The sequence below is a fragment of the Monodelphis domestica genome, chromosome 7 (assembly GCF_027887165.1).
Source record: "Monodelphis domestica isolate mMonDom1 chromosome 7, mMonDom1.pri, whole genome shotgun sequence".
NCBI classification, from domain to species: Eukaryota; Metazoa; Chordata; class Mammalia; order Didelphimorphia; family Didelphidae; genus Monodelphis; species Monodelphis domestica.
Window position 1 is genome coordinate 93,241,452 of NC_077233.1, and position 12,103 is coordinate 93,253,554.

At 46.1% G+C, this 12,103-nt stretch overlaps 2 protein-coding genes and 1 long non-coding RNA gene across 4 annotated transcripts in view; 2 read left to right on the forward strand and 1 right to left on the reverse strand.

Annotated features, from left to right (window-relative positions):
* The first annotated feature begins 232 nt into the window (after window positions 1–232).
* LOC100027105 (kelch-like protein 9) lies at window positions 233–5,025 on the forward strand. The gene has a single exon (XM_016424369.2). The coding sequence runs from the start codon at window positions 240–242 to the stop codon at window positions 2,214–2,216; it is 1,977 nt and encodes a 658-aa protein (XP_016279855.2). The 5' UTR covers window positions 233–239; the 3' UTR covers window positions 2,217–5,025.
* A 1,423-nt stretch (window positions 5,026–6,448) lies between these two features.
* LOC103101628 (uncharacterized) lies at window positions 6,449–10,728 on the reverse strand. Its single transcript, XM_007499812.3, has 6 exons — window positions 10,621–10,728; window positions 9,891–10,001; window positions 9,606–9,713; window positions 9,002–9,112; window positions 7,331–7,425; window positions 6,449–6,805 (listed from the first exon to the last, which is right to left on the reverse strand). Exons 1-6 carry the CDS (start codon window positions 10,718–10,720, stop codon window positions 6,671–6,673), a joined length of 660 nt encoding a protein of 219 aa, XP_007499874.2. The 5' UTR covers window positions 10,721–10,728; the 3' UTR covers window positions 6,449–6,670.
* Window positions 9,044–12,103, forward strand: part of LOC107649678 (uncharacterized) — a 50,675-nt gene continuing 47,615 nt past the window's right edge. Inside the window, exons 1-2 of one of the 2 annotated variants that reach the window (XR_001623720.2) lie at window positions 9,044–9,138; window positions 9,916–10,027. This is a non-coding gene — a long non-coding RNA (uncharacterized LOC107649678). The other variant, XR_001623719.2, reaches the window with a different exon arrangement.

Below are 12,103 nucleotides of genomic sequence, written 5' to 3' on the forward strand. Positions count from 1 at the left end.
CCGCGAGCCCGCCAGCGCGCCCCCCCCCCGCCCCCCAGCCAAGCTCGCGGGCGCGCGAGCGGCGCAGCCCCCTCCTCTCCGTTCCTCCTCCCCCGCCCACAGAGGAGCCGAGCCGAGCCGAGCCGAGCCTAGCGTAGCCTAGCCTAGCCTGCGGAGCCTAGGGGCAGCAGCAGAGGCGGCGGCGGCGTCAGCAGCGTCCATCCCGGGCCCTCCGCGGACCAGGGCAGCGGCGCGGGGGGATGGACCATTGCGGCCCCGGAGGGGAGCTCCTGGCGGCCATCGGCGAGCGGTGCCTGGGGCCAGACGAGGAGGCTCACGTGAAGGCGCCTCTAGGGAGCGGCAGCGGCGGCGGCGGCGGCGGCGGCGGCGGCAGCGGCAGCAGCGGCAGCGGCGGTGGCGAGATGGGCGTGTCCGCCCACTTGCAGTCATCCAAGGCCGGCACGACCCGGTTCTTCCGCAGCAACACGCACAGCTCGGTGGTGCTGCGGGGCTTCGACCAGCTGCGCGGGGAGGGCTTGCTGTGCGACGTGAGCCTGGTGCCGGGCGACGGCGATGATGCGTTCCCGGTGCACCGGGCCATGATGGCCTCGGCCAGCGACTACTTCAAGGCCATGTTCACGGGGGGCATGAAAGAGCAAGATCTGAAGTGCATCAAGCTGCACGGCGTGAACAAGGTGGGCCTGAAGAAGATCATCGACTTCATCTACACGGCCAAGCTGTCGCTGACCATGGACAACCTGCAGGACACTCTGGAGGCGGCCAGCTTCCTGCAGGTGCTGCCGGCCCTGGACTTCTGCAAGGTCTTCCTCATCTCGGGCGTGTCCCTAGAGAACTGTGTGGAGGTGGGGCGGCTGGCCAACACGTACAACCTGACGGAGGTGGACAAGTACGTGAACAACTTCATCCTGCGCAACTTCCCGGCGCTGCTGCACAGCGGCGAGTTCGAGAAGCTGCCCTTCGAGCGGCTGGCGGCGGCGCTGGCCAGCAACAGCCTCAAGCACTGTGGCGAGCTGGAGCTCTTCAAGGCCGCGTGCCGCTGGCTGCGCCACGAGGAGCCGCGCATGGAGCTGGCGCCCAAGCTCATGAAGAACATCCGCTTCCCGCTCATGTCGCCCCAGGACCTCATCAACTACGTGCAGACGGTGGACTTCATGCGCGCCGACAACACCTGCGTCAACCTGCTGCTGGAGGCCAGCAACTACCAGATGATGCCCTACATGCAGCCCGTCATGCAGTCGGAGCGCACCGCCATCCGCTCGGACAGCACGCACCTGGTCACGTTGGGCGGCGTGCTGAGGCAGCAGCTGGTGGTCAGCAAGGAGCTGAGGATGTACGACGAGAAGGCCAACGAGTGGAAGGCGCTGGCCCCCATGGACGCCCCGCGCTACCAGCACGGCATCGCCGTCATCGGAAACTTCCTCTACGTGGTGGGGGGCCAGAGCAACTACGACACCAAAGGCAAGACGGCCGTGGACACGGTCTTCCGCTTCGACCCGCGCTCCAACAAGTGGATCCAGGTGGCGCCCCTCAATGAGAAGCGCACCTTCTTCCACCTGAGCGCCCTCAAGGGCCACCTGTACGCCGTGGGGGGCCGCAACGCGGCCGGAGAGCTGGCCACCGTGGAATGCTACAGCCCCCGCATGAACGAGTGGAGCTACGTGGCCAAGATGAGCGAGCCCCACTATGGCCACGCGGGCACCGTGTACGGAGGCCTCATGTATATTTCGGGGGGAATCACTCATGACACTTTCCAGAAGGAGCTCATGTGCTTTGACCCGGACACGGACAAATGGACCCAGAAGGCGCCCATGACCACGGTCAGGGGGCTGCACTGCATGTGTACTGTGGGAGAGAAGCTTTACGTCATCGGGGGCAACCACTTCCGAGGAACTAGTGATTACGACGACGTGCTCAGCTGCGAGTACTACCTGCCGGCCCTCGACCAGTGGACTCCCATCGCTGCCATGTTAAGAGGCCAGAGCGATGTGGGCGTGGCCGTATTTGAGGATAAGATCTATGTGGTGGGAGGCTACTCCTGGAATAACCGCTGTATGGTGGAGATAGTGCAGAAATACGATCCAGAGAAGGATGAGTGGCACAAGGTTTTTGACCTGCCCGAATCTCTAGGGGGTATCCGGGCTTGTACCCTGACAGTTTTTCCACCAGAGGAAAACACGGGGTCCCCTTCCCGAGAGTCCCCTCTCTCTGCCCCTTAAACCTGGGCCCTGGAGCCACTCGATGTGGTCCTTCTCTGGATCTGGGTCTGGGGGTGCCCCTCTTTATCGTTGTCCTTGTTCTCAGTAGCTCTTAGTTAGCCTTAGCTTACAGTGACTGAAAATGATGTCATTTGTGATATTTGTGTGTTGTAGGTGCTTCTCTGTGGTTAACAAAAGCATCCTGAACAGCTTTAGAGCTGAATGTTTAACCAGTGAAAAAGCCAGGTATTGTGTCTCCCAGATGTTTCATTCCTGCTCATCCCGACTTGGTGTGGCTGTGTGTTGGGTGGGAGGCCTCCAGCTGGCCAGCTTATAGGAGGAAGCCCCACTGGTCCCCTTGCCAGAGGGATGTCCTTTGTGTAGAGCCGTGTTCTGTGTGCTCCAGGGGGAGGGGGGGGGGTTTCCCTTTTTGTTTTGTGACTGCAAGTTGTTGAGAGGAGGCAGTCTCAGATGAGCTGCTTCCCTCTGTTCTTGGAGTGTTTTGGCCATCTCTCTCAGCCCACCTGACTAAGTGAGATACATCCCCAGCAAGGTGCTTAGACAAGAAAAAGTCTTTGCACGAATTGAAATGTCATGAAAAAATGCATGGTCTCATCGGTATGCCCAGTTTCTGGGTTTAGATTATTGATGTTACTGCTTTTGATATTGGTTTTTTTTTTCATGTAAACACATCAAAATACTGAATTTTAAAAGTTCCATGGTACTACAAGGGTATAGGAAATTTTTAAAAGCTTTTCTCAATGAGCAGTTTCCAGTAATATCAGCTATTAATTTATGGAAGTATTAATTTAGGGATATAAGCACTAGAAGCATGTTCAATGTGCCTAGATTTTACCTGGTCCTGTTTTTCTCTCAGTTCCCATAAATTATCCCCAGTTCCCCTTTGCTTGTCAGATAACTCAAACATTCCATGCCTTTTCCATAACTGCTGTTAGTAAGGTTATATAGCACAAGACTCACTTTCAGTAGGACAGCTGCTTTGTTCTGTGAACTCAGAATTCCATGTTTTATTTTTTATTCAATAAAACTTTAAATGTCACAAAATGTGTATCATTGTGCACCTCAAATTTATTACCTCTTTTCTAGGAGTTGTAGAGCTTATTTCATTATCGGTCCTCTAGAATCTGGCTGCTTATTAGACTGAACACTGAATTCCCAAGTCTTTCAAAGTATTTTTCCCCCATTTTGTAATTGGATAAACTTTTCCTAGTTCTGCTCCTTTTAATCATTGTCATTCATACAAGTCTTCCCAGATTTCTTTGAAATCCTCCCTTTGTCATATAGCATAATAATATTCCATTATACTAATATGCCATAATTTTCTCAGCTATTATCAAATTGATAGCTCTCACCCTCTTTAGATTCCAGTTCTTTTCTCTTATAAAAGCAAAACAAATCCTTACTGTCAACATTTTTGTAAATGTGGGTCCTTTTCCTCTTTGGGGTATTGGCCTAGTAAAGATATGAATGGGCCAAAGGGTTTACACAGTTTAGGTATTTTGAGGTCACAATTCAGAATTGCTTTCCAGAATGGTTGGACCAGGCCACAACTCTTCCAACAGTGCATCAATATGGCTATTGTAGCCATAAACTTCTAACATTTGTCATTTTATTTTTTTGTAACTTTGGCAATCTGATGGTTGTGAGCTGGAACCTCACAGTTGCTCTAATTTCCATTTTTCTTGCTGCAACAGGAACTTTTAAAAAATATGGTTCTAGATAGACTGGATTTTTCCCTTTGAGAACAGCCTGTTGCCCATTTGGTAATTGAGGGATCCATCACAATCACTTCAGTGTTTGTGTGTGTGTGTGTGTATATATATATATATATATATATATATATATATATATATAAATTGCCTAGGGTCACACAGCTAGGAAGTGTCGGAGGCTAGATTTGGAACTGAGTCCTACTGATTCCAGGCCTATCCCCTTATATGTTTGTTTTTTTTTAATTAAAAACCTTACCTTCTGTCTTAGAATCAATGCTGTGCATTAGTTCTAAGGCAGAAGAGTAGTAAGGGCTGGGCAATGGGGGTCAAGTGACTTGCCCAGGGGCACACAGCTAGGAAGTGTCTGAGGTCACATTTGAACCCAGGACCTCCCATTTCTGGGCCTGGCTCTCAATCCACTAAGCCACCCAGCTGCCACCCCAATATGTTTTTTAAATGAGGTGTTTATCATATAGGTTTGTGACAAGATTTTTTTCCCCCAGTTAATTTTTCCTCCCTTGGTTTGACTTGTTTTGTTTGTACAGCATTTAAAAAATATCAAAAGTATCTGTTTTCTTCTATCCTTGCTATTCCTTGTTTGGTTACAAATTCTTCCTCTAGCTCTGTACAGGGAAGCTTTCATGCTTCTCTAATATATTTATGTTGAGTCATATCTATTTGGAGGTAATCTTGGTATGTTGTGTGAAATGTTGCTCTAAATCTAACTTCTGCTAAAACTATACAGTTTTTGTGCAATAGTGAGTTGTTACTCTAATAATTGGGGTCCTTTGGTTTATTGAACACTTGGCAACTTGGTCTATTTGTTTCTGTATGTCGAGTATGTAGTCTGCTTCACTAATAGATCCTAATTTTTAAATCAATACTAAATAATTTTGAGGATTATTGCTTTGTAGAATAGACATGGTACTTATAAGTCCCTCATCTTCCCACTTTTTCTCAAAATTTGCTGTAAGATTCTTGTTTTTTTTTGTTTTTTTTTTTGTTCTTCCAGATGAATTTTATCCCCCACACAATGCTATAAAATAATCCTCTGGTAGTTTGATTATGACATTAAATAAATTATTTAATTCAGATGATGCTGGCATTTCTCTATTTGTTTGCCCTACAGATGAGGAATACATTTAAAAAAATTATATCTTTTAATTTCCATAAAGAGTATTTTGTAGTTGTATTTGTATAGTTCCTGTTTTTATCTTTTTAGGGAGGTGCCCAAGTATTTTATCCATTCAGTAGATATTTTAAATACAATTTCTTTATCTCTTCCTGCTGGGTTTTGCTGGTAATAGGAAAGCTGAAATGAATTAATTAAATTTATTCTGTAGCTTTGCTGAAATTCTCTCAATTAAATTTATTAGTTCTTGGTTTCTTCAAGTAAATTCTCACATCCCCTGTACAGTGATAATTTTTTAGCCTATATTTATCCCTTGTTTTTCTTTTCTCATTGTTACAATTAGCATTTCTAGCACTATATAAAAAATAGTTGGATAATGGACATCCTTGATTTCTAATCTCAATTATCCTCTTATTTAAGAAAAAAGGTGGGCCTTTTATATATATTGAGATATCCATTTGGAATTTATTACATGTGGAATAAGATGTTGATCTATATCCATTTCATATGAAACAGCTAACTATTTTGTCCTATCAGGAATTCTTTCCAAAATGGTCTACGTTCTCAGGTTTAGCAGACATTGGGTTATCAAATTCCAGTATTTCTGTTCTTTGATTGCTGGGGGAGGGTGTGGTTTGTTGGGTGGTTTTTGACAACTAAAGTGTCAGAGATAAAAAGGAGAGAGGAGTGTGCTGTTTGCCCAACTATGAGTCCAGGGACTTTGGAAGATCGTGGAACTGAATATTAGTAAATATCTGAGAACGATAGTAGGATAAGGGGGCGAGGAGAGAAGAGGAAGTCTGAGAACTTGGCTCCAAATCACTTTGACTAGTTGGTTCTAGAGTTCATGTTGGGAGGACTCAAGGTCAGATGGACTGATTTTTCAATTGAGGAGAGGCTCCTAAGGGAAAATGGAAAGCAAGGAATAGGCCCATATATTTGTTGCTGGGCCTATGGGGTGACAAGTGCAGACCGGGTGGGTGAGAACCAGCAGCCAGAACTGGAAAGGTTGGTTGTCCATTGATACAGGCACCTAATCCTCTGCAGAATGATTCTCGCACAAGAAGCCAGTGCAGCAGTGTCATGGGAATGACCATCACCTTTCAAATGAGGAAGCAGGCTCTGATGGATAATGTAACTAACAGAACCACAGCAAAGAAATAACATCATCAGAGCCTTACGGGTCCTAAGCACACCAGACTTCGGGGGTTTGTAGGAGACAGAGGCCCTCTGAAGAATGGAACACGTGGCAAGGCTTTTGAGGTACCCCAAGTGTTAAGGGGATACCATATAGGCAGGGAGCTGGATTGTACCAGGAGGTAATCAAGCAACTCTTACCAATTCACCCCCCCAAAAAAACAACAACAAAAAACCCCAACTCAAACCCATTTGCCATGAGGATTTCCATTTATTTGTACAGTATTCCAGTGTGGGCTTTTCAAAGAATTAGAGGTTGGGAGCAATTTGGGAGGTAGAGAAACACTTTTAAACAGAAGGGAAAAAGAAGCTTCCTAAGAAGAGGAAGTGACTAGAGAGCTCTGTAGTCAGTAATGAACAGAGGCAGCCAGCATTGGGCCAGACTTCTTGGGGGTCAGCTGGGGAGAGGAAGATCAAGGGTCATAGGCGAGTCTTCTCCTAGCCTTCGGTGGGGGCCTGATGTAGCCTGGTGAGGAGACATATCTCTGGTGTAGGGGGTGCAAGACCATCTGGCTGGAGTCTGGTTCCTTGTTCCCAGAATCTTGCATCTTTTGTGGAAGGAAGAAAAGACAACAGGAATCAGAGGACCAGAAAGGGCCGTGCGTCCTTCCTCTGAATCCCAACACGTCCTCCTGGGAGAAGTTTGAAAAACTACATTGATTCTGGAAACGTGAAAGATGTCTATGTGTGGGACCCCAGTACAACTTAAAACCCAGGAGTGATTACTATCGCTTCCCCTGGAACTGGGGGCCCCGAGCCCAAGATGGGGGAGCCCATAAGCCATTCTCCTAGAAAGGTTCTTAATTTTTTTTTGTCATGGATCCACTTGGCAGTCTGGTAAAGTCTATAGATCCATCCAGAGAATCATGTTTTTAAATTCACAAAAAAGTACATGGGATGATGGAAGAAATCAGTTGTTTAGAAATTTATTAAAATCATAATTTTTTTAAAAGTTCATAGACCCCAAGTTAAGAATCCTTAGGAAGTCTGGGACTCAGAACAGAGGGAAGATTAGGGCAGGGGGTGGGGAGGAAGGGCTATGGTGATGGCAGATTTTTCAAGGATATATTTACCATATCGTGATCTGTGGCTGTTGTGCCTGGGAAATACCTAGTGTGGTCTGGATTCAGGGCATTGTTTTGCTGGAGTAGCTGAAAGGGTGTTTCACCTATGGATGGAAAGAGCAGAAAAAGGATGGGCTGAAAGAAGAGATTGGAATGGGGTAGGAAGAGGGGGAAAAATTTTATGAAAAGGTCCTAGCAAAGCCAATAGACTATGAACTCTCTGAAGACAGGGCTTTTGTCTTTGGTAAAGAATATATGTTATATGTGTGTGAAGCCAGGGAACAGAGTGGGTATTGTACCAGGCCTGGAGTCAGGAGGGCCCGGATTCAAATCTGTCCTCAGATACTTCCTAGTTGTGTGACCTTGGGCAAGTCACTTAATCCCGATAGCCTTGCCCTTTCTGTTCTGTCTTAGAATTGATACTGAGACAGAAGGTAAAGGTCCAGGGCCCCACTCTATTAGGGCTAACAATAGAAGTGTCTCTGTATACAAGTTCAAGGTTTCTTTCTTTTTCTTTTTAATAATGTTTTATTTTTCACCCAATTGCATGTAAATACATTTTTAACATTATTAATTTTTTTTTGAATTCCAAATCTTTACCCTTATTCTCCCTTTTCCCTGACATAAACAAGTTGATATAGGTTGCATGTGTGCAATTATGCAAAACATATTTTCATATTAGTCATGTTGTGAAAGAAAATACACTAAAAAGAAACTTCATGAAAAAAATAAAGTGAAAAATAGTATGTTTTGATCTGCATCCAGACCCTATCCGTTCTTTCTCTGGAGATGGAGAGCATTTTTATCATGAATCTTTTGGAATTGTTTTGGATGTTATATTGCTGAGAATAGTTGTCATCCAGAATTGCATATGGTACAGTATTGCTGTTACTGTATACAGTGTTCTCTGGTCCTGCTCCCTTTGATTTGCTTCCATTCATGTAAGTGTTTCCAGGTTTTTTTCTGAAATCACATTGAGTAATTTCTTATAGCACAATAGTATTTCCTTACAATCATATACCATAACTTGTTCAGCCATTCCCCAACTGATGAACATTCCTTTAGTTTCCAATTCTTTGCCACCACAAAAGAGCAGCTATAAATATTTTTGTACAAATAGTTCCTTCTCCCTTTTGGGGGGAATCTCTTTAGGATACAGATCTAGTAGTAGTACTTCAGGGTCAACGGGTACACACAGATTGATAATCCTTTGGGTTTAGTCCCAAATTGCTCTCCAGAAAGGTTGGATCAATCCACAACTCCACCAACAGTGCATGAGTGCCCCATTTTTTCACATCCCCTCCAATATTTTCAATATTTCTTTTTGATCCCTGAATCGGGTTGGGGTGGGGGGAGTAGTACTGAGGCAGGAAGTCTTGTAGGAAGGGTCCCTATAGGAAGAGGCATCTTCCTTTGTCCTGGAGCTCAGAGCAAGTAGGAGCCGAGTCTGGGGACACAAACATCTCAAGCCTTTTCAGACACAGTTCAATTTAGTCTGGTGTCATTGAAGACCCCAGAAAGGAAGAGTATGTATCTGGGCATAAAGCAGTGACCTATCTCTGAGACCACGCACCTGGGACAGAGATGGAGGCAGCTCAGGGGTAGGGGATTTCTCAGCTTCCTCCTCCGTGGCCAGACATGACTTTGAGGTCTCTTGGGAGAGGGGTTGATGTTCCTTACCTGAGGGATGCACCTGGCCTTGGAGGGCGGAGAGTGTTTCAACCTGGCAGAAAAAGAAGCCCATTTCTGGCTGGTCTTCACAGCTGAAGAGAATCTCAGGATTCAGGATTTCTGAGGAGAAAGAGAGCCGCCCACAGGTAAGGGGCCTGGATGTGGCTCTGGCTTCTCAGCTGCCGCCCCAAGGAAAGCCACAGATGGAGCACGAGCAGAGGGAAAAACGAAGCCCCTGAATGAGTGTCAGGAAAGCCCGCCAGGAGAAGGGGGGACCTTGCCCTGGGGGTGACCTGAAGGCTGCTCTCTCTGTCCAAGGGTCTCCCACAGTGACACAAAGTCATCTGGCATTTTTTGACTCTAGCCAAGGCTGGTCAGGTAAACCCCCAACAGGAACTTTGGGTGTCTGAGAATAAAGGAGTGGACACAGAAAGCTGCCGTGGTGTCAGGGAGGAGAGCTTTGTGAGAAGGCGCTGGGGTAGACCTCTGAGGGATGGACGGATGGACAGACAGATAGATAGACAGACAGACAGACGGGGAGGAGGGGAAGGGGGGCTGAGGATGGATCTCTTGGGAGAGAGAGCTCGAGCTTGGTGTTTCTCAAGTTTCTTACCTGAGAGGATCGTTTGCCCCTGGAGGTCGGAGAGCATTTCAACCTGATAGAAGCAGCTCATTTCTGGCTGGTCTTCACAGCTGAAGACAGTCTCAGGGCTCAGGATTTCTGGGGGGAAAGAGAGACAACAAGAGGCGAAGGGGGGGGTTTGGCTGTGGTTGTGGCCTCACCCTGGGCTTGTCAGCTGCCTGCCCCGTGGCGGGACGTGACTTTGAGGTAGGGGGAAGCTGGAGGGAGGGCAGAGGCTGAGGGCGAGTCCTTGGGAGAGGGGTTGATGTTCCTTACCTGAGGGGTGCATCTGGCCTTGCAGGGCGGAGAGTGTTTCAACCTGGCAGAAAAAGAAGCCCATTTCTGGCTGGCCTTCACAGCTGAAGAGAATCTCAGGATTCAGGATTTCTGAGGAGAAAGAGAGCCGCCCACAGGTAAGGGGCCTGGATGTGGCTCTGGACCCCCTCACACTTGACTATAAGGAAGACTTAAAGTTCTGAGGTGGTTAAGAATTACAGAATGAAAAGCCAGAAGAAGTCTTAGAGATCCTTCGCTCCAGTCCTCTCCTGAGGTAGCTGAAGCCTCAGAGAAAGCGAAATGATTTCTCTAAACTCAAATGGCAGAATACGGGCTCTTCTTGCTCCCCAATTCTCCTTTCCCTTGATGACTCTATAATGAAGAGAGAAATCCCTCTGGGGGACGTGGCTGCCCTCAGAAAGCTCCTTTTCTAGCTGTCCCTTCTCTTATAAGCCATCTTTCCCCTCTTTCTCCCTCTTCCACTCCCTCCATCCTTCCAGCTTAAAGAACATTCTGGGCAGTCACTGGGGGAAAACAGTACAAACCTGAGAAACACAGCCTAGGCTAAGACCTTGCTCTACAATCCATCCCTCGGTTTCTCTTTGTCTCCATCCATGTCTCCCATTACCATGCCTCAGGAATGTCTCATCCCTTTAATATTTTAATATTTATATATATATATATATATATATATAAATAATAAATTAATTTCCCTGAAGCCTTGACTTACCCCTGCAGGCAAGGAGTTCAACCATGACCAACTCTGCTGCTGTGGCTTCTAGAGACTGAGGCATCTCCTGAGTGAGGCTTAGCTCTCCAGGGCTCACCATAGTCTTCAGCCTGTTGTTTTTAGGGAAGAAAACCTGGTGCGAGTTGTTTTTATAGAAAAGCTTAGGGGGTGGAGCCTCAGAGCCTGGGCTAGCCTCTATTTTTTCACCTTGTGGTTCAGTTATATTTAATTCTAATGACCCCATTTATGGTTATTTTTGCTTTTTTTTTGAGGGGGGAAGGGGAGAAAGACACTGGTTTGCTGTTTCCTGTTCCAGTTCATTTTATAGAGGAGGAAACTGAGGCAAACAGTATGAAGTGACTTATCTGGGGTCACACAGCTTCTAAGTGTCAGAGGTCAGATTTGAACTCAGAAAAATGAGCCTTCCTGACTCCAGGCCTGGCACTCTATGCACTCTAATTGCCTCACCTTTTAACATGCACTCCTCAGGCACTAAGTTCTTACCTGTCAAGTGTGAATTTCTCTGTTGGAGAAGACCTGGCAGGCTCTAGTTCTCAGGCATTTGAAAACCCTAACAAGAGCCTTATAATCTGCAACCCTGGGCGAAGGAGAGGGCAAAAGGAATTCTTCTTTCCTGGGAATGTCCTTGGGGAGGAGAAGCAGTAAGGAGAAGTTTGACTACAGCTGTGGAAATGGGCAAGGCTCTTGAAAGAACCCTGAAAAGTAAGGTTTTATTTTTTCTGAGTAAAGGATGAAAGATAATCTTCCAAATTGAAAAAGTCCTTCTTTTCACTGGCTGCTGTCTCATCTGCTCCAAAAATCTCCTTTCCTTTGCTGACTCGATAAGTAAGAGAAGAATCTCTCAGGGAAGTGCCTTGTCTTGGGGATTGTGGCTGCCCCTTTTCCTCTCATAAGACTGACTTTATGGATGAACTGGGCCCTGAATGACTGAAAGGTACCCCAACATTTTTAGAAAATCTAGGATGGGGTTTTCCCACCCAAATATCAGCAAATCAATTCATGATCAGGCAAAGAAATTCCTACTTAAGGCAATTTCTCTATTTGAATTTTATGTCTCCAAACTTAGCACAATGCCTGGCATATAGGAGGAGATAATAAATCAATTTAATTATTAATAAAGTATTAACGAATAAAACAATATACTTTATATAGTATACATAAATTATTATATCATATAAATTAACAAAAGATGAATGATTAATCACCAATATGTTGATTACTTGATTGATTGAAAGATGGTAAAAGGAAGTTGTGGGAGTGCCTACAAAAAGAAGGAAGCCCCTTCTTGGCCTTGTATTGATGGTGGGAGGTGAGAACCCAGCAACTCAGAGAGTGCTCCTCATCTTGCCAGTACTTTCTTTTTTTAATTTTAATTTTTATTCATTTTATTTTTTTTAAACCCCTACCTTCTGTCACGGAATCACTACTGTGTATTGTTTCCAATGCAGAAGAGTGGTAAGGG